Genomic DNA, 22,030 nt, shown 5'->3' with positions numbered 1-22,030 from the left:
TGTCGTCTAGGAAACGGGAAACCTTTTCCAACATCCTGATGAAATGATGAAAGCGGCACATCAAGAATGAGATTAAACAAAAATTTGGTGCTGTTCATTCGCCTCCTCATCAGTTCCTTTCCTTCAGGTTCCCGCTGCAGCGAGCCTTGTCCCGAGGGCTTCTGGGGGCCCCACTGTAACCACACCTGCTTCAAGCACTGCCCCAACAGTGACACATGTATCAGGGAAACTGGGGAGTGTGTGTGTCGTCCAGGCTACTGGGGAGTCAGCTGTCAGAACAGTAAGTGTTATAGAGAAAATGAAGACATCCAGATGTTTACTGGAGTCTGTGTTTGATCGGGTGTAATAAGTAAGATAGCTCCAGAGCTGAGGGTGGAGTTTGTGGATGAAATACCCTCCATTTCTAAATTCTGCTCTCAACTGTCTTTTCAGACTCGTCCGAGCAGACGGGGAGCGTCATGGTTCCTCTTCCCCCTGGGGAGAGGGAATCGTGGGGGGCCATCGGCGGCATCGTGGTGCTCGTCCTCCTGGTGGTGCTCCTGCTGGCGCTGCTGCTGCTCTACCGCCGCAGGCAGAAAGACAAGCAGAACACCACGCCAGCCGTCTCCTTCTCCACCAGCCGCACCGCCAACTCTGAATACGCTGGTCCAGGTAGACACCTCCACACCTCCCAGCTGAACATCACACACTGATCTGGCAAAACAGCCGCTTTCAAGTCTTCAAGTGAGCCTGATAATCCAGAGGAGAACCCTGGAGATGGTTGTGTATGAAAATCCCAGTAAATACTCAGACCAACAACCATGTTCACAGTCACCTCAGTCGCCTTCCTTCCTCATTCTAAACCTCAGGTGAAGTCGTCTCCACCTTTTCTACATGCTGCCATGTGGTTGGCTGATTAGATATGTGTGTCAACAAGCGGATGAACAGGTGGAGCTGATGAAGTTTACAACACTGACTGTTCACTAAACCTAAACATGTAGAAAAGTGCTGACTTTGTTTTGGCGGGATGACATGTTGTGAGAGGACTGACCCGTGAGGACTTCATGGTTTATGGTTTAGTCTTGGATGGTTAGCAAGCACCGTGTCCTGCAGCGTGTTTTCACAGCCATGTCTGAATGAAGCCTGACTGGCACGACATCATTATTATTATTTTAGTCTTAGTCAGCTTTTTATGTTGGACTGATGTTTGTTCGGCTATCTCCAATGACTGAAAATTGTTTTATAAATATTTTATAGAACAGCTAAAAATGAGTAAAACAAACAAAAAGCCAAGTAAGATAAAAGAAAGTAACCATCACTGTAATGTCTGTAAAAATAACGTGTTTTATTGGAAATAATGTGGCGCTGTTTTCTGATAATTCGTGCATCAGAGGGGTAACAGAAATTAAAGGTGCAGCATAGGGACGCCTTTATTTTACTGGCTCTGAGTGTGTACATCACTTAAATCTACATTTTATTCCACATATTAGTGACAAATGAACAATTCTGATGTGGGACTGAAGCTAAAGTTGTGGTTTTGTTGTTTGTTTTTCTCATTAATCTCACGGCTGAATAAATAAACATGCTGAGCTTTCTAACAGTAAGTAGATTTTAAAATGTAAATGTGGCCTTTAAGATTCAAACAGCCGAATCTACTGAGGAAAAAATCCTTTTAGTCGTGTCTCATTGTTGTGTTTATGTAATTAATGAGTGGTTTTATTGACCTCGCTGTGCAGCAGATGTGATGCGGTGTGCTTGTTTTTGGTTCCTGCAGATGTTCCTCACAGTTACCATCATTACTACTCCAACCCCAGCTACCACACGCTGAGCCAGAGCAGGCCTCCGCTGCCGCACCTGCCCAACAACCACGACCGCATCATCAAGGTCCGTCGTCTTCGGCCGCTTCACCTGTCCCATGCTGCAGCCAGTCCAGTTTTTAATGTCTTTTCTCTTTCAGAACAACAACCAGCTCTTCTGCAGTGTGAAAAACGCAGCGAGGGAGCGGCGAAGTCTGTTCGGAGTCGAGCCCAACGCGACTCTGCCGGCAGACTGGAAACACCACGAACCCCGAAAAGACTCGGGTCTGTCCCGATGATTCTCGCTTTCCATTTCATCCACATAGAGGAAGTTTTTTTTATGAAATGATGGGAAAAACATTTACAGGAAAATCAAATTAAGGAGAAGATTTTCTGACCAAGATCATGAGAAAAACCTTCTCTTCATTCCTCATGTAACCTTCTGCTGACTCTTAACTGCAGCTTCTCATCCTGCAGAAAGTTTTCATTTAGGATCTTTAAGGAGACTGAAGCGGCATATTTAGACTAATGAAACGGATCATTGTGGGTCCTCAAATCTATTTATCTTCAGAACAAAACAAGACCTGCAGTTATAACTTATTCCTCTTTAGAGGAGCTGAAAACAAGCTTCTCTTTTCACGAAGTTTACCAGCCATCTTATTTCCTCTTCTGAAATGCACGTTGATACGAGCCTATAAACACCAGGGACTTAATAAAAGCTGATCGCTGCATTGGCAGCAGTGATCACTCACCTGGTATTGATTTTGCACGTTTCCACAACGGCTCATCTGCTTTTGATTAGTTTGACATGAATAAAAATGTAGACGGAAAATGTGTCTTTTACTGTTTACAGGAGCTTTTGGCATCGACAGGAGCTACAGCTACAGCGCCAGCCTCGGAAAATATTACAACAAAGGTAGTTTATCGCCTTATTTTCTCCTCTTTTCTACCTACTGATGCAGGGCAGGAGCACTAAACGCCTGACTGTCTGCAGAAAAGCAACACAATCTGTGAAACAGCTGCAAAGTGAAGGCCTGATTTTTGCCAGCTTTGATGTCTTTGTGTCTGTGTGGCGACAGAGCTGAAGGACTTGGTGGCGGTGAGCAGCAGCTCTCTGAACAGTGAGAATCCTTATGCCACCATCAAAGACCTGCCCGGCCTTCCCTTCTGCCCCCCAGAGAGCAGCTACATGGAGATGAAGTCGGCCATGCCCCGAGAGCGAGCGTACACCGAGATCAGCCCACCGCCATTCAGCACCACCACCTTACGCAGAGGTGAGCCAGAGCTGTGCTTTATGTTTGCTCTAAAGATTCGCTTGTTTTCTTTATCTGTTGTAGTTAAAGGCACTTTCAGAGCAAAATGTGGTCTTATTTCTTTAATTTTCTCAAATCCCAATCTTGAATTTGATGCAACAGCATCCTCAGAAATAGCTGATAGAATATACCGAAGCTGGAACCAGATTAATATTTATATACAGAAGAAGATTCTCCAACCAGCAGATTAACTGGTGACTGGTGAGGGTGGCAGGATTGGGTATAAAAGCAGCATCCACCAAACGTTTAGTCTTTTCAAGCAAGGATGGGTCATGGATCACCACTTTGGTTCAAACTCCATCAGAGAATCAACAATAAGTTCTACAAATATTTCTCAGTGGCAGATCGTAAAGAACTTTGGTGTTTCAGCGTCTGCACAGCAGAATATTCAGGGAGACATCTTGGAGTGAAAGGTCCAAGATGGTCGGGAACTGCAGGAGAATAGACATGACAGTTAGATGGAAACAAACTCGCTATCCACCACTGCCTCCACAACCTGAAAAGGGATTATACAAGTAGGAAGAAAAAGAAAAACTATCTTCAGTTCATTAAAAGTCTCATTAAAAGGAAGCTGATGGAAACGTGGAAAAACGACTCCATCCAACTTTTCTGAGTCTGGTCCTGCAGCAGATTCTACATTTAGTTGTGTTTTACAAAGTGAAGTTTCTTTGGACTTCTAAATTAAAGTTTCAAACTAATGAACAAGCTGCAGATTTAGGTTTTATTCAGTTTTAGAAAACTAGTTATGTTGGGGTGGAGCTGGGATGAAGCGATGTCTGACATTCTGCAGTAGAAATCTGAGAGTTAAAGAAGCCTCCACCTCCACCAGGACTGCGTCAGAAGGATCCAGACGAGTCTCCTCTGATAAAACTTTCATGAAAATCTGCTCGTTACTTTGGGGGAAATCCTGTAATCAAACAAGCAGCAATAACCTGGCTGGGGGAGGTAATTAAATCCCTTTTAGAGTCGCAATCAGTCAAACCTGCAGACATGATTGTTGTTTGTTTGACAGCTGGGGAGGAGACACTTCCTGAAGTCAGAGCCTGATGAACCAAGATCTGCTTTTATTGAGGAAGAGAAGAAAAGGAAGAGCCGGAGGAAGGAAAAGCAGGGTGGCCCTGCGTGTTCTTTTATTAGACCTGCTTTTTATTATGTGGACACCAGTAATACATCCACATGCAGTCGCACTAAACCAGTCTGACTAGATGAGTTATTCAGATTCTTTGATTAAATGAGGTGTCGGACTGTTTCCTCTGTTTAAATCCTGGTTAAATGTTGGATCTTTGGGAAAATGTGTAAAGAAAACAGCAGCTTATTTCATGTGAATCTGTTGGTGTTAAAACTGATCCAGGGCTCGATTTGCTCTGCAAACACCTTTAAAAAGCTAAACTCAGTCCACAGAAATAGAAGATAACCTGATTTACTCGCAGCTGCTGCAGACTTTGTACAAACCACTTTGTGTCAGCTGATGTTGCAGAAATAGAAAACAGATTTAGTGACAACTGGAAAATAAATGCGAACCCTCCACTACTGACACATTAGATTAGTGTGTCACACATATTAACAAATTATAATATACACATAACTTGGCTAAGAGCGTTATTAAAGACTACGTTCAATAAGTTGATTTGAAGGCCCAGTCCCAGTTTCTCTCCTCCACTTTGTTTTGCCTCTTTTCTTTAGAGGATCAAATCATAGTGCCTTCATAACCACTGAGACTTGATCCTCGGTAGAAAAGGGGCACCTACTTCTGGCCAAAGGGAGGGACTGGGATTGAGCCAAAGGCTGGTTGAGTCCGAGCGAGGACCAGACTGGATCCATGAAATGATTTACTTGCAGCAGCTGTTTGCCACCTGCAACATCAAACTAGCTGAAGCTCCGAGTACCAACTCGGACACGTTACAGGACACGTTTGATGAGGAATGCAAACAAATTCCACATGTTTTCCAGGACAAACATTTTCCAAACTAACTGGAGCTTGTTTTATTCCCAGAGCGTCAGAGCTCCCTCGGACACGCGCCTCATGAGGACCCCCAGAGCCACTACGACCTCCCCGTGAACAGCCACATCCCGGGACACTACGACCTTCCTCCGGTCCGCCGCCCCCCTTCCCCCGGCCCCTCCCCCAGGAGGACGCTGCAGTGAAAACCAGAGCAGAAGAGCAACATCTTTCTACGAGGAGGAGGAAGATGATGATGAGGAAGAGTGAACTTTATGCTCTCAGCTGTTAAACTGAAGCGTCTGCTCCACCAGCTCACTGAGGGTGCCCCACCTTTAACACAACACCGCCCCCTTGTGGGCTTATAGCGCTACTACCCCACCATAACAGACTTGGCATCCAGACTGAAGAGCCAGCCGGTGAGGAAGAGGAGGAGGAAGGCTAGTGTGTGGAGACACCAGCAGTGATTTTCACCCTCTCATGGGGGGAAACCCACCCGAGGCCTTCGTGGTTAAAAGCAACAACTTTGGGATGTTTGTGTGTTTAAACTTCAGCATGTTTTCATTTCTGCTTCGCAGCTGCTGCGTCTGTTTTTACTTTTTCACCTGATGTGTAAAAATGTTTCCAGAAAGCGTTTCTTTCTTTTGCCAGGCAGCTTTGGATAAACTCGCTTTTTTATTCTCCTGATGGTTCCTCAGCCATTCAGGATGTTTTCTCTTTACTTCCTACAAGCCAAAAAGAAACACAAAGCAATCATTTCCAACCATTCAGGCCAGTGTTGCTTCCAAATGTGGCTCATTGCTGCTGTCAGAGGAAACTGTGTAAATATAGAGATGAATATATTATCAGCCTCATGAATGTAGAGCAGCCCTACTTTGAGATGAATATGTTGTTTTATGTGTTTACAAGATTGAAGATCATTTTCATTTGCTGGTCAGTAGAATAAACTTTTCACTTTGCAAAGGCCAAGCTGATCCAAACTCTGAGGTACTCCATCACTGTGGGACGAGGACGGAAACAAAACGAGACGTCTCTGTGTGATACTGCTGCAGCGTTTTCTTACCATCCTTATTATAATCTGTAAAATCAGAATTACACATTCATGTAGATCTGCTTTTAATCTTACAATGATAGACTGCAGTTATTTCCTGTTTTAGATGTTACAGATGCTTAAAAGACTTCCAGAAGTGATAAGAAAGATGGAGTAAATGCTAATGTTCATCGCCCCCTTAAGGTGTTGTAGATGATAAGACTCCACAAAGGGAAAGGCTGCTGTATCCTTTATCTCCTCCAGGTTATTAAGATATTCTTCTCAATATGTGGCTTTGATTTCTAGAACACGGGCAGGATGGAGGAGAGGAGGAGCCACAAATTACAGACATGAGAAGAACTTAGTTTCTTCTCTTTTCTTTCCACAAATGGTTTCTATATGAACGGATTTCTGCTAGAAAACGAAGCAATATCCTTTAAAACCACTAAAAGTGTTGTAGGAGATGAAAATAATTGTTTTGATTTGATGCCGTTATGCTTCATGAATTCCAGTGTGTGGAATAAAGGCTACATTCACACTGCAGGTGTTTTACATGAACCTGCACCTACACGGTCTCACCTGCATCACGTTGTGCTAATGGAGGTGAAGATGGATGCTACACGTCAGCGTGTGTGTATCACTACATTTTATAGGTTAGCGTTTGATGTCGCCTCGTCCGGCCACCTGCAGCATTCAAAAGAACTTGTTCGTTTTTCTGTGAACGTTGAACTAAACTAAATATATTTGCAAATACAGAACTTGAACGTGAACTCCTTCAGATTATATGAGATTATAATTATATGATTATATACGCTACATCCTCTTCTCACCACGTTACCCACAATGCACTGCGTATTCTAGCATAACATACCAGTAACGCAGCGTGCACATCACTTCATCTGCTTACGATTATTTACAGGCAATTAAACCTGTAATTTTCTGAGCAAATTATGTCTGTCTACACTTAAATAAGTCAAAATGTCAACTCTTAATTCAAAGACACGTGGAGGTGAAGCATCGGTCGAGTGTGAGAAGATATTTATTCATAATTGTTCTACATTTTGCAGCATTTTCTTTTTCAAGACACTTTTTTTCTTTCCCAAGTTCAGTCTTTCACTTCTAACCTAAATTTTACTCAACTTAAAACTGAAACAGTGAACTATGAACCTGAACTATTGATTTTCACCTGTGGAACTTTGAACCAGTTCATGAAAAACACGAACTTGCACAGAACTGATGAAATGTGACATGATCGTTCAGATTGAGGCTCTAAAATTAAACATCAGACGTTTGACTGAGGGCCACATCTTGACCTGGTCAGATGTCAAAATAAAAAATCAGATATGAGTCATATATAAGTAAAAAAGTGAGATTTGGGCCACTTTTACCTGCAGTGTGGACGTAGCCTTAGTTTCACCATATAGCAGCCGTTGCTGTGACATGTCGGAAACATTAATCTGGTTCCAGCTTCGGCCACTAGATGTCACTAAATTCCACACATTGGGCCTTTAATCATTTTGTTTTCCAGTGATTTTTATTTGCTTCAGAATGTTTTTTAACTCTCTGAAAACAATGTTAGCTCTACTTTAGTCAACGTTGGTCGTGTTTTGGCTTTAAATAGCTGCAACGTGTTGTTCATGGATCTGATTCTGACCAGTAAAGTTTGTTAGAAAAGATCGAACATTGTGCTGTAAATGATATAAGTGTAGCTTTTTTATTTTACAAACCATGTAACTTTGAATGTAACTGTGGGCATGTTTGTGTTTATGTGTAAATAAAAATGTCTGCATTTTTAATGACGGTGTTCTGCATGCAGTAAAAAAGTCAGTGGAAAAGAAAACAGGTTTTATTCAGTGTTATTTTAGAGAAGAAATAATAATTACATAAGCTCAATCTATAGTTTCTCCATGTCAACAGCCACGTGATCTAATAAATTCCACCTTAAGGACAGTAAGACTTTAGTATTAACAGCTTTGAGTAAAATTTAAATTCAGACCTTTAAATTATTCATGAGATCTGAACAAGGAGGATTCAGGGGTTTAAAACAACCTGCTGACTAAGATTTGAAAGTTACAAGGAACAAATCAAAGATCTCTGCAAATTCAAGAACACACGTTTTAGTGTCAGTGAGATATAAAAAAGAAATTATAATCATTTACTAATTATACTGCTAATTATATAATTTATTTAGGAATGAAAGGGAGGGAGGGGGAGCCTTTTTGACTGAGTTTAATAGCAGCACAAATCAACAATGATGGCTGACGGTCACAAGATGGCGGCGTGAAGCTGGACAAACACGCTTGATACTTTTCTCTTTCCTCTGAACTTCAGAGGAAAGAAAGTAGAGAAAGGGTTGTCTGTTTAAAGGTTTGATTACACAAAGAAATAGTTATATTTTTTATGGAAAATGCATAAAAATATTAGTTTGAATAAAGAATAAAAATTTGCTTATGGACACACAAACCACTGATAACTATATAAATAGGCGGGTGTGCAGCCCTGACCTGATTACTGAGTGGAAGCACCTGTGAGGTTAGTGTGATCAGCAGAAATGGTGAAAAGAGCACAATCGTTGTGTGTTTGGTGTTCTGGAAAGTAGAGTTTGGTGGTCGTTACAGGGCTGAGGCCCACCCAGACAAACGGTCCTGTGCTCAGTGGGTTCTGGTGGGCGTCCGTGGAGCTGTAGGACCAGGCTGATGCAGGGGAATATGTAGGACTGTAACCAACCAACCGTGCTGCACTAGACCAGCATCTACACCCAAAACCCCGACTGTTGGACCAGACCTGAGTTGAAGCTTGGGGGGGGGGCCTCTACCCCCTGGGAGTTAAGTGTCTTTCAGCTTTTTATTACCTGTGTGTGAGTAGTTGCGTGAGTGTGTATGATTGTGAGAGCAGACATTAGTAATATAACTTGAATACACAAAAGTAAAATATTAAAATCCTGCACCCTTCCCCACAAACCTGGAAGCAAAATTAACTGCAGATTAACCTGAATAGAAGATGTAATAATATAAAACAAATATTGGAACAGCAGGAAACTGTCTCCTCAACGGGCTGCAGAGGGTGGTGCGTTCAGGCGAGCTCTGGTTTTTACACGATGGAGCAGTTCTCTGGCTTCATGCGATCCTGAGGAGGAAGTAAAAGGAACAGTTAAAGTTAAAATGGCAGTAGCTGTAGCTGTCCCCTTTATCAGCTCCACCTGTTCAGCTGCTTTCTAACCAGCCAATCACAGGGCAGCAACTCAACACATCTGGTCATGTAGACATGGTGAAGATGACTTGCTGAAGTTCAAACTGAGTGTCAGAATAAGGAAGAAAGGAGATGTAAGGGACTTTGTGACATCCAAGGTCTGCAAAATATCATCTCTGAACACACAACACGTCCAAGCTTGAAGTAGATGGTCTACGGCAGCAGAAGACACACCGGCTGCCTCCTGTCAGCTAAGCATGGGCGTCGCACCCGTGGTGGATGTGGGTGTTTTTAATGGTGAGAGGGTCAAACAGACACTTTTTTTTTTTTTTTTTTTTTTTTTTTATTTATTTTTTTTTTTTTTAACTTTTGTGCAAACGTTGCTGCTTCAGTCTTTGCCTCCCCTCCTCCCCTCCTCCCCTCCTCATCTTCCTCCTCCCTTTCCTGTTGCTCCTTGAATCATGGCAGGACTGTCAGTGATCAGCTGATCAATATTTGTTTGATGTTCTTTGTTCAGCTGTCTAATTGAAACTAGCCTGTGTCAGTTAAAGTCTTTTGTTATTTCATTATTACCTGAGCTTTGCTGGTGGCACCTGTGAAACCTGCTGATCATAATACAGCAGATGGACCAAGTCAGATATCTAGTGAGTGTCAAGATTAAACAAGAGGACGTTTCCTCTAAATCATTGGTGCTGTGCAGATGTTGGATTGGCATGTTTACCTTTTAGGTAAATTATTATGAAGGTAAATTATTAACAGCGTCTGAAATACAAATCAGAGCAGGACCTACTCTAACTGGGTGGTTGGCAGGTAATGGAAAGGATTTGTATGCAGGGGCGGTTTATTTGTTTGTTTTTTTTTGTTTGTTTGTTTTTTAAAAAAATCTTTTTTAAGGTCTAGATTTCAGTAAATAATTAACTTTTGTTACAACTTACAAACCGCCAGTGATATTTTCAGTGTTGACATAGAACAGTGGTTCTCAAACTTTTTCTGCAGACCCTTTTCATTGACAAAAATAACTGCAAACCAGTTCAGGTGAGTTGAGCATTTAATGAGACAGATGCTGCTTTAGTAAAACAACTCTGCGATATACGACAGTTGAGTCATTTATTCCTGAAGTAATCAACATAATTTTCTTTGTGTTCAGGAAGAGACGTCTTGTTATACAGCTTGTTTGGCTTCATACTATCAGATGCTAAGACAAAGAACACACTGTGGTCTCTCTGCATTACCCACCATTGACCATGATCTGGTCAGGCCCAGAGACATGCCTCATTATATCTTATTGTCTTTCCTTTGGTAGTTGAAATGCCTGTTGTTGACTCATCATCATTTGCCCATTGGTTCTTTTACAAATGTGGCTAGAAAAACAGCACGCTGAACTTCACCCTGGAACTACTTTTTACACCATGCTGAACATCACCCTGGAACTACTTTTTACACCGTGCTGAACATCACTCTGGAACTACTTTTTACACCATGCTGAACATCACCCTGGAACTACTTTTTACACCGTGCTGAACATCACCCTGGAACTACTTTTTACACCGTGCTGAACATCACCCTGGAACTACTTTTTACACCGTGCTGAACTTCACCCTGGAACTACTTTTTACACCATGCTGAACATCACCCTGGAACTTCTTTTTACACCGTGCCGAACATCACCCTGGAACTACTTTTTACACCACGCTGAACTTCACCCTGGAACTACTTTTTACACCGTGCCGAACATCACCCTGGAACTACTTTTTACACCGTGCCGAACATCACCCTGGAACTACTTTTTACACCGTGCCGAACATCACCCTGGAACTACTTTTTACTCCGTGCCGAACATCACCCTGGAACTACTTTTTACTCCGTGCCGAACATCACCCTGGAACTACTTTTTACTCCGTGCCGAACATCACCCTGGAACTACTTTTTACTCCGTGCCGAACATCACCCTGGAACTACTTTTTACTCCGTGCCGAACATCACCCTGGAACTACTTTTTACTCCGTGCCGAACATCACCCTGGAACTACTTTTTACTCCACGCTGAACATCACCCTGGAACTACTTTTTACACCGTGTTGGACACCACCCTGGAACTACTTTTTACTCCACGCTGAACATCACCCTGGAACTACCTTTTACACCGTGTTGAACATCACCCTGGAACTACTTTTTACACAGTGCTGAACATCACCCTGGAACTACTTTTTACACCGTGTTGAACATCACCCTGGAACTACTTTTTACACAGTGCTGAACATCACCCTGGAACTACTTTTTACACCGTGCTGAACATCACCCTGGAACTACTTTTTACACCGTGCTGAACATCACCCTGGAACTACTTTTTACACCACGCTGAACATCACCCTGGAACTACTTTTTACAGATGTGTTGCTGCCATCAGATTTACTGTCAGCTCATATTTTCTATTTTGGTAACTTGATCATAAATGAGCCCATAAACCAGGATTTGCTGAGAATGTGTTATATCACAACTTTATCTCGAAGTTATGATATAACACAGCGGCTTTAACGAGTCGGAAGCAGCAGGCGTTTTGTCTCATAACAAAGAATCTCACAAGAGCTGCTAGAAGGAAAAATGAAAACTAAAATGTTTCTTCTAGCTCCGTCCACTTTCCAGGAAAACATCCATGAAATGGTAAAATATCTGTTTCAACATCTGATATGTTGTTTATGTTCTACTGGGAACAAAATGTGGCTTGATGAGATTTATAAATCATTGCATTCCGTTTTTTATTTACATTTTACACAAAGTCACCCAACTGTATTAGAGCTGAGGTTGTATTTTAACAGAAAAAGGTTATTAATGATTGTTGTACCTGTATTGGTGCCCATGAATTAGAACTGTCCCTCGGGGCCTTCAACTACATCACCACTGTGCTCTGATGGCTTCCCGCCAGAAACCCCACGTCTACGCAGGTTGTATGGTTTCTCCACGCAGCTCGGGCTGTGAATTCCCTGCAGGGGGGGCAAACAGCTGTTTAACTGCTGCTTTACAACACCATGCAGGATGTTTTCTGGACGGCTAAGGAGCTCACCATGGTCTCATCTTTATTGTCCTGGAACAGAGTGCGCGTCACTTTCCTCATGGCCATTTCCTGGTGGTGAATCCAGAGGGAAAATGTTAGCTCACTGCAGGTAAAAGGAGAAGATGGAGTCTCAGACGTGAGGTCAGACCTCTCCGCTGGCGTTGATGAGGGAGGTCTGCAGGAGGTCGCCGGTGCCCCAGGAGTTCTGGCCCTTCCACACCAGGTCAGAGGGAGGGTTGTGGGTTCCACCGCCGGACGAAGCCCAGATCTGTGGAGGGGAAGGAGTTTGTAACGGAAGCACAGAGAAGACGACTATGATGGTCTTTCTGTTCCCTCCTCCTACACCTGGAGGCTCCACCACATCTGAAACTAATCATTGTGGATTGGTGGGGGATAAGACCTCCCACCACCTCAGAGTGAACTTCTTCATAGACTCAGACCTCATTCTTTGTCAGCTATTTTGAACATTCTTTATTCACAAACATGTTTTTAGCTTCTATGACTTATTCCAAAATTCAGTTTCAGCCATTCCTCGATGTCTTTACATTACAAATAAAAAGAATTTCCAGTTTAATGAATTCATTAAAGGCATTTTCAGTGATTTAAGTGATTTCTTGTAAGTTCAGTTGTGTAGGTCTCTATTTATTATACTGTTTGTCTTTTTATGTAATGATTTTGTAAATCTATTTCATTTTGTTTTAGCTTGCGTTGTGTGTTCATGTAGTTTAGATCCTGATGTATTCTGAGCATTTTTACATGAAAGTTGAAAATTAAATATGAAACATGAAAAACTTTAAAAGACCTCTTGTTTGTTCTTTTTTTTCCCCCCAAAATAACAGATGGTCTCTGCTACACTGCTATGCTATATAAAGTAAATGATATACATGAAAATTAAGTAATTTATCTGTATAACTCTTGTTATTGTTCCGTGTCTGAACTATATGTAAAACATACTTTTATTCATTTTATGAAAATAGATATTCTAATGAATCTTAGAGTCCATTATTTGCAAACCACAGTAATTAAAACTGATCTAATTACAGTGTTCTGAAGACATGTAAAGCTCATAGTACATGTTTACAATCAATATGGAATATGAAAAGATTTGTAATAAGATAAAACCATTATTTAAAAAGGAGGTGAGACATTTAAAAAATGAGATTCAAAGCAAAACTGTCAGAGCGATGTGCTTCTCTGTGCCTGTTAATTGATGAATCTGGATAAAGGGACTAAAGAAGCTAAATCAATGTTTGGAAAAACTATTGAACTATTTCAGCCACTTTCATTAGATTTTCTTCTTATCAAAGAAGTTAATTTGTTTTCTGTTTTGCTCTGAGATGATGTGAAAGTAGCAAACGAAGTGTAAAATATTAAGTTTCTGTTAGAAATCGGTGGCATGTTGACCTGCAGCTGCATTTTATTATGTTTTAATGATTTGTGTGAGATGATATAAGATTTTTCTTCATTTTGCTCCTTTATATTCAAGCATTTAAGATTCTTTTAAATCAAGCACCTTAAAGGATTGCCTCCTTAAATCTTGTTGTAAAATGACAAAGTAATTCAATTTATATTTGTTTGACTATTTTCTTCGGTAAAGAATGAAATTAATTTATAAAGAAAAAAAAAAAATTATATCTCAGACAAATGAATGAACACAGTTTAAAGATTTTTGTAACAGTAACAGAGCCACAGATGCCTCCGTCGCTTCAGAGATGCTCTGTGTCATTCTGCAGCATCAGGAGCGTCACTGCAGCTGTTGCTGTATGTTGACCCGTAACCATGGAGACGACTGGTTACAACAGAAATTATTTCCATAAGAAACTGGCTGCTGGTTTTATTCCACACATCCTAACGATGGGAAGTTCTTAGACCTTCATTCTACACACATTCATGTCGTTGTCATGTGCGTTGTCATAGCGACCGATGTGGGAACTTACAGTCACGGTTCCTCCAGCCTTCAGGGTGAACTTGGAGGGGAACATGTAGAGGATGGGGGTGCTGCTCCCAACTTGTCGCTTCACCTGCCAGTTGCTCAGCGATTGGTCCTGCAGGAGAGAAACGTGAGAGATGGATGACTGGACAGAAAACAGACTTATTTATACCAGAGTTAGGACAGAAATGTAAATAAGTTATCATGGATCACATCATGTTGCATCTTCACGTGTGAATGCAGCAGCTACCTCGTCAGACTTGTTGCTCAGACGGATGTACTTCCCCTCCAGGTCCACCTCGTCCACCGTGATGCGGCCGCTGGCGCTCGCCTGCTGACTGATGCGGGTCTTGGTCACGGGGCCTCCCACCATGCTGGAGGTCTCACTGTCGTCATTGAGGCGCCGCTTCTTGTAGCTAATGCCCGAGATGGAGGGCCGCGTCACTATCACCTTTGTGGGTGTGGATCTGGGTGATAGCTGCAGGCTGGGAGGAGACAGGGGAAGATGTTTGGACTGTAGATCAACCAGATCAGGCAGTTTGACAGAAAGATGTTTGTAAAAAAATGTCATGATCTTGGTTTTTGGTTTTTATGCTTTTGTGATTAGTTCTGTTTCCTGTTTTATTTTTGTAGTTCCTTCCCTTGTGTATTCTGTTTTGCTTTCTGTTTCCTTGTTTCCCTGCTTCTCATTAGTCTTATTTTGGCCTATTTGAGTCTATATATATATATATATATATATATATATATATATATATATATATATATATATATAAATCAAAAATAAAGGGAACACTAAAATAACACATCCTAGATCTGAATTAATGAAATATTCTCATTAAACACTTTGTTCTTTACATAGTTGAATGTGCTGACAACAAAATCACACAAAACTTATCAATGGAAATCAAATTTATTAACCCATGGAGGTCTGGATTTGGAGTCACACTCAAAATTAAAGTGGAAAAACACACTGCAGGCTGATCCAACTTGGATGTAATGTCCTTAAAGTCAAAATGAGGCTCAGTAGTGTGTGTGTGGCCTCCACGTGCCTGTATGACCTCTCTACAACGCCTGGGCATGTTCCTGATGAGGTGGCGGATGGACTCCTGAGGGATCTCCTCCCAGACCTGGGACTAAAACATCCACCAACTCCTGGACAGTCTGTGGTGCAACGTGGCGTTGGTGGATGGAGCGAGACATAATGTGCTTAAGGTCTGGTCAGGTCTGGGGAAAGGGCGGGCCAGTCCATAGCATCAATGTCTTCGTCTTGCAGGAACTGCTGACACACTCTAGCCACATGAGGTCTAGTATTGTCTTGCTTTAGGAGGAACCCAGGGCCAACCGCACCAGCATATGGTCTCACAAGGGGTCTGAGGATCTCATCTCAGTACCGAATGGTAGTCAGGCTACCTCTGGTGAGCACATGGAGGGCTGTGCGGCCCCCCAAAGAAATGCCACCCCACACCATTACTGACCTACTGTCAGGTTCTGAACCTCAGGCCCTGACATAATTCCTGCACATGAGCAGCCTCACCTCCCCACTTCTTCCTCCAGCAGCTTTTTGTAAGCATCAATCTCTACGTCCAGGGCGAGTTTGATGTCCAGCAGCTCCTGGTACTTGTCCGCTTTCTGGGCTCGAATCGCTGCTATTTCCCTGTCTTTATCCTTCATATGCATGTCCCGCTCCAGTGCCAGGGTCTTCTCCAGCCCCTGCACTTTGGCCTCGCTCGCTGTCAGCTGATAAAAAAATTACACTTTACTATTACACAAAGGTAAACTTTCCTCAGAGGCAGAGAGGAAGAGTTTCTGCTGCATGGTCAGTAAAAGCACCACACAGTGATGTGTGTACCTGTTTCTGCAGCTGACTCAGATGGCCCATTATTGTCTCCAGACGAGTCCGGGTCTGCTGCAGCTCCTTGTGGGCCGCTTCAAGCAAGCTGCTGTTTCTCTCAGCTGACTGACGGGCCTTTAGCAGCTGACAGGCAGAAACAATCAGCCATTAGCTGGTCAACTAACTGCTGAATCACTGAAATGTACAGTCTGCAGCCTGTCACTTCTTGTAGTCACCCATCCTAAGTTAACTCCTCCAAAAGCAACATTCTTCCTCCTCTGATCAAAGAAAACGAAGATGGTTATAGCTGAAGATTCATTTACAATTAAATTCTAACAACAATATCTGCTGTTGTTTATCCACATTCCTCGTCAGACTCCTACATGGGCAGCTGTTATGTTTAGTTACTCTTCTGTGTGCAGATGAAAGAAGGAAACACTGAGATTATGTGAAACACAAGTCATTACTTTGCATCATTTCATTTTTGAGAGCTGCTCAGACAGACAGCGTTTCGTTTGCAGGTGGTGACACAGCTCCGTCTCCTGCAGCAGCTCCTCTACCTTCAAGTTGTAAGTCCTCTCCAGTTCCTCCTTGTAGAGGGCGAACTGGATCTCGTGCTGGGCTTTCAGTCCGGCCAGAGCCTCAGCCAGCTTTTTCTCTGAATCTTGATGCCTCCTGGTTTCAGTCGCCACCATACGGGACTCATACCAACGCTTGGATTCGCGCAGCTCCTGCAGACACCAGCAGAGAGGAACAGACCATCACCCCCAAGAGAACATTTGACTGTTCACAACCATTTTATTCTAGTCTGTTTGTATTTAAATTAGGTTAATTTTCTTGTGTTTCTTTAATTGACCATAAACAATAATAAACACTCCACCTGCAGAAGCCATCTTTAGTCAAAGTTAATTGTATTGATTAGTCAGTTACTGTGCAGTAATTACTTATTCAGAGGTGCAGAAATCCTGCAGAGATAAATGCAAAACAAAGAAGTAGCTGGTTGGGAGCAAATTAATAACCTGCACAAAAAAAAACTGAGAAGCAGGACATACGACTGAGACAGACGAGTAAAAGTAGAAGAGCACAAACCTCATTGTAGATGTTCTTCTGGAACGCCAGCTCCTCCTTCTGAGTCTGCAGGCGATTCTCAGAGTCCACTCTCCTCAGCATCTCGTCCTTTAGCTGCTTCTTAGCATCACCTAAGTTATTGTCCAGCTGGGAGAGAGGAAAGAAAGGGAGAGGATTTTTGCAGCTTTGATTTGACTGTGGGCCTCTTTAAAGGAGAAAACATGCAGTTCCTTAGTTTGGCCAGTAGGTGGAGAAAGGCTGCAGCTGTGAGTCCTGTGCTAAAATTCATTGATAAAACCAACAGCAGAGATGCAGCTGCCTCTGTTTCACCATCTTTTTCTCATTCATTATCAAGTGGCTGGAGGGTTTGCGTGAAATTATTTATTCCATTGAGACATTTCTGCAGCTAGCAGGCAGAGAAAGCACACAAGCAGAGACTTCACTTCACTTGCCAGTCAGTAGCTGCTTCTTAAATAGTTTGCAGTTGGTGATTTGAAACAACCTTTTTACCTTTGCTGACTGGGCCTTCAGATCCTTCACCTCAACCTCCAGGTTTCGCTTCTCGCCCAAGGCAGTGGTGAGGGCAGCGTCTTTGGAGTTGAACAAAGCCTCCAGGTTCCTCAGTCTGGCCTGAGCTGCCTCCAGGTCAGACTCCTTCTTTGTGTTTCTATAGAGAAATCGATGATAGAACATTGGTGTGATGGGGTTTTGCTTGTGTATGTTGTCACTTCTTGATGAAGGTGTCAATCATATCTGTTTGACACCCTTATGTTTAAATAGTGCTTGTTATGGACAGTCCATGACAAGCACAGAAGTCCAATAACAAAGCACCACTCAGGTTCAGATAAGGAGGGACGTTCCTTCTAATATTGCCCCTTCAGATTTCACCGTCATTGCCCATGTGAGCATTGAAGTCCCCAGCAGAACAATGGACCCCTCTGAAGTTTTTAATGCTCATTTGCATCAGCAGCATGATTTCCAGTTGTATCAAGTGCCCTCGTTTGAGCTGCATGTACTAACAAACTGTTGTTTCTAGTCTCTCTTTTGAAGCAGAGCAGCATTTTTCCAGCTGCAATGAGTTACACAGAAAGCTAAATAAAAAACATGTGGAGGGTATGAGGCTGGAGTGCTTTTGTTTTTTTTATCTTCTGGTAGCTTGTGAGGAATAAAATATTCAGTAGTTGTGGTTAGTGGACAGATTTGATAGCAGGGCGCTATCCTGTCAGAGGATGATGAACAGGATGCAGGAAAAAGAAAAGCCACACAGTCTGAGAATAAGGGGATCTGTGTAGGATGATTCACAAGTCGTCAGGTGAGCTGTGACGCTGCTCCTGTCCTGTGGCTGTCCTCTAATGGCAAGCCACACACACCTGGCTAGTATGTGTGCACCTTTTTCCATGTTGTCAGTCAGAGTTGTTTGGGTTTTAGGAATTAAACTACCCACTTAATAGATATTTTAACTTGACAAAATTGTCATCGTCCACTAAAACATTTATTTCTTACCCTCTGAAACACACACACACACACACACACACACACACACACACACACACACACACACACACACACACACACACACACACACACACACACACACAAATTATTGTATTTGTCATGAATATCAAGAAAATTATCATCAATATTATAAAAAAGAGACAAAATTTGAAAAAAACAAACAAACAAACCCCCCCCCAAAAAAAAAAACAAAAAAACCTGCAGGATTTACACAAAGAGTCCATCCTCTGTCACATCAGCGACAGTTGCTTGTGTTTCACAGCCAGCAAAGCAGGAGGATGAGCATACATGACTCAGGATTAGAGTAAAGATCAGAGGCCTCATTTAAAAAGCCGGCGTAGGTACAAAAACCGGCGTACGCCACCCGAAGTCTGCATTGCTACGTGGTTTTATAAACGAGGCCCCAGATCTGTGTCCTGTTGTAGCTCAGGGGCCCATGTTTAGTCTGTTCTTGATTAGTCTCAACTTCTATAAGATGCTCCGAGCTTCAGGTTCACTAAACTACATTCCACACACACCCAAGTTTTCCACTTTACATATATTTCCTCAAAACACAGGTCTGGCATTCTCACCCAACAGCTTGAGGTGTGTGAGTGTGTGTGCGCGTGCCCGTGTGTGTGTGTGTGGATGGGGGGAGGTTAAGTGTTATTCTTTCTAGCGAATGCAGACGTGATTAGTGATGCTGTGTAATGCCTTTGGGTTAAACAGGTCCCTTCGCTAGAATTGCTCAACTGCAGGCAAGAATCTTACTACAAGAATGAAAATATGTGCAGTAGTTTCACTTTCACATACCTCCATCCTGATTCCTAAGAAGAGAGCACCAGCAGAAAATCACAACCAGCCCTGCCAACTATTTAGTCTTTCGGTTTCCCAAACCTGAAGCAAAGCTCTTAGAAACCAACAGCAGCTTCTGCAGGGATTTCTTCTGCTAACGAGGGTTCGAGAAAACTCTCTTACTATCACTGCAAGAAAATCTGTGATTTCTGTAAAAAATAACCAAAAGAATCAGGATTTGACAACTTGTACTATTTGCCCTGTTACCATGGCAACGTGTGTGTTTGTGGGAGGGGCTTTGAGGACAGATGAAGCATAGCAGAGAGGGACCACTGGGGAACCTGCAAGTTGCATTAATTATGTCATTATTGTGATTAGTTTTTCCATCTAAGATGCATTTGTCCATAAAGTAAATTATTTGTATTGTTTCTACTCAAAATAGAAAATTTAACTCAGGGTCAAATACATAAATATAAGCTATTTATATCTATCTATAATGAATGGAATCTATTAGATGTATGTCCAGATCGCATTGGCTTCTATGCATAACACAAATTGAGAAAACTGAAATTCTGAGTATGTAATTAAAGACCTTCTGTCATCGACGTAGTAAACGGAGCATGAGAGGTGTGTCATTTCCATCAGTTGGTGCAGGATTTTAATACAGTAGGTGAACCACAGCCTGGTTCCCAAATCACTGTTGATCATAGTTCCCAAACAAATAAACCAAGAAATAAATGTTATGGAATCAACGCTGCAGCTGCAGGAATTATGCAAGTATTCACTCTGAAGATAAACTGTTCGTTGGCTTTCACAGAGAAAGGAGTTTCAGATGAAGTCACTAAACAATAGCTTCATGCATTTAACATTTGTGTGTGTGTGTGTGTGTGTGTGTGTGTGTGTGTGTGTGTGCATGCACTCCTTACCAAAGTCCTCTTACCTAATTTTGAGCTCCTTGTGCTCCTCCCTGACCTTGCCCAGCTCCAGCTGAAGGCATGCGCTCTCCTTGGCTATCTGGTCCAGGCTCTTGCGAGCTTCAGCCAGCTCCGCCTCGTAGGCGGCCTTCAAGCCCGACAGGTCCCGGCTGGTCATGGACTCGCTATCTGCCACGCGCCGCCGCAGCCCGGCGTTCTCCGCCTCCAGGGTGCGCACCTTGTCGCTGTACACCGCCAGCCGGTCGTTGAGGCTGCCCAGATCCTCCTTCTCCTTCAGCATGGTGATGCGGGCCGGGGAGAGGGTGGAGGTGGCATCGTCATCAGCATGACTTTGGCTTGGGGTTTCCATGGTTATGGCTTGGTTTAAGAGCTGTATCAGAAGCTGCAGAAAGAAAACGGCAGTAAATACTGAGAACTGTAAATAAATAACTGTAATATAATTTATCCCAGTTCTACATTTTTTCCTCATTATGGAATTTTATGGCACGGCCATGTTCCAGAGGAATATGCCAGGATTCATGGGGCTCAAACTGTGAGAGTGGTTCAGGGGACAGAAGACATCAGGCACCACAGAGTCCAGACCTGAACCCCATGGAGAACTTTTGGGATGTGCTGGAGAAGGCTTTGAGCAGTGATCAGACGCTCCATCATCAATACCAGATTTTGGAGAAAAATTAATGCAACACTGGATGGAAATAAATCTTGTGGCAGTGCAGAAGCTTCTAGAAACAATGCCACAGCGAAGCTGCTGGAACCAGAGCTAAAGACGGTCCAACCAAATATTAGAGAATGTTGCCTTCGTTATCTGTGTTATCTGTGGTTCTTCTGTGTCTTATTTCATATTTAACTAATAATAAAGGAATTATTAATTAATAATTTCTGTTTGATTGTATTATTTACAGTGATTAACAAATAATCCCTGATTTGTTCTTCAGTGGTTTTATTATTAACTTAACATTAGGTGACAATTAACTTATCATTAAAATCTGTAGAGGAATTTAAAGATTATGTAATTATTCATGATTATTTATTCCCTGAATGATTTCAAATAGTTTCTAATTAATGAGGCTTTCTGGCCCTTATTGTAAAGTCTAACAAGTTTACCTGCTGTGGGTGTGTGTGAACAGGTGTGTGTGTGTGTGTGTCGTACCCCAGATGAGCGTGGTGGGACAGGATCCCTGCAGTCTTGCTCTTGGCTGGTGGGTGTGTGCGCCTTTGGCTCGCGCCCTGAACTGCTTCTCTGCGTGTCACTGCAGCACATGTACTGCTGAGGAGGAGGAGGGGCGGGACACGAGCGAGGGGAGGGGGCGGCTACAAGGTGTCAGCCAGACCTGACTAGGTGTGTGTGTTTGTGTGTGTGCATGCAGAGAAGCTGCAGAACTTTATCTGACCCTGTTTTGGCCTCAGCTCAGACCGACCTCGGACTGGATGGAGTTAACCTTCTAGAAAATGATCCTGATGGTTCAGAGCAGCTTCCAGCTTGGTAAAAACATCTTTCTCCTCCTACTGATATAAGGACGCATAATCAACCCAGTATTCTGGGTTTAAAAAAAAGATCTTATCTGTTCCATATGAACAGAGCAAGAAGAAAAAAATTTTCTCCAGAAACGGACTGATGCACAAGAGCATCATGAAAATGTAACCGAACAAGTTCAAAGTGAAAGAAATCATTTATTACCT

General features: G+C 42.6%; 2 protein-coding genes across 2 annotated transcripts in view; one reads left to right on the top strand and one right to left on the bottom strand.

The window, feature by feature from the left end:
- pear1 (platelet endothelial aggregation receptor 1) overlaps positions 1-5,993 on the top strand; it is a 60,266-nt gene extending 54,273 nt beyond the window's left edge. The window contains exons 14-20 of the mRNA XM_041988524.1: positions 128-280; positions 433-651; positions 1,754-1,863; positions 1,937-2,060; positions 2,629-2,691; positions 2,855-3,049; positions 5,082-5,993. Of these exons, the coding sequence (XP_041844458.1) occupies positions 128-280; positions 433-651; positions 1,754-1,863; positions 1,937-2,060; positions 2,629-2,691; positions 2,855-3,049; positions 5,082-5,233 (1,016 nt within the window). The 3' untranslated portion in view covers positions 5,234-5,993. The remainder of the gene's footprint in view (positions 1-127; positions 281-432; positions 652-1,753; positions 1,864-1,936; positions 2,061-2,628; positions 2,692-2,854; positions 3,050-5,081) is intronic.
- Positions 5,994-7,139: 1,146 nt separating this feature from the next.
- Positions 7,140-21,611, bottom strand: LOC121641347 (lamin-A-like). Its single transcript, XM_041987434.1, has 13 exons — positions 21,501-21,611; positions 20,356-20,732; positions 17,637-17,793; positions 17,148-17,273; positions 16,619-16,789; positions 16,077-16,202; positions 15,762-15,964; positions 14,478-14,712; positions 14,235-14,342; positions 12,446-12,565; positions 12,307-12,366; positions 12,088-12,226; positions 7,140-9,183 (listed from the first exon to the last, which is right to left on the bottom strand). Exons 1-12 carry the CDS (start codon positions 21,609-21,611, stop codon positions 12,107-12,109), a joined length of 1,914 nt encoding a protein of 637 aa, XP_041843368.1. The 3' UTR covers positions 7,140-9,183; positions 12,088-12,106.
- Positions 21,612-22,030: the final 419 nt, after the last annotated feature.

This window comes from Melanotaenia boesemani, chromosome 6 (assembly GCF_017639745.1).
Source record: "Melanotaenia boesemani isolate fMelBoe1 chromosome 6, fMelBoe1.pri, whole genome shotgun sequence".
Taxonomy (NCBI): domain Eukaryota; kingdom Metazoa; phylum Chordata; class Actinopteri; order Atheriniformes; family Melanotaeniidae; genus Melanotaenia; species Melanotaenia boesemani.
Note: the sequence above shows the minus strand (reverse complement) of the source record. Positions and strands in the feature narration are given on the sequence as shown.

Coding starts and splice junctions, on each gene's coding strand:
- LOC121641347 (XM_041987434.1), bottom strand. CDS start 21,611: ATGTGCTGCAGTGACACGCAGAGAAGCAGTTCAGGGCGCGAGCCAAAG. Junction 12,367..12,445: donor TCATCAACGCCAGCGGAGAG/GTCTGACCTCAC, acceptor ATTCACCACCAG/GAAATGGCCATGAGGAAAGT. Junction 12,227..12,306: donor ACAATAAAGATGAGACCATG/GTGAGCTCCTTA, acceptor CCCCCCCTGCAG/GGAATTCACAGCCCGAGCTG.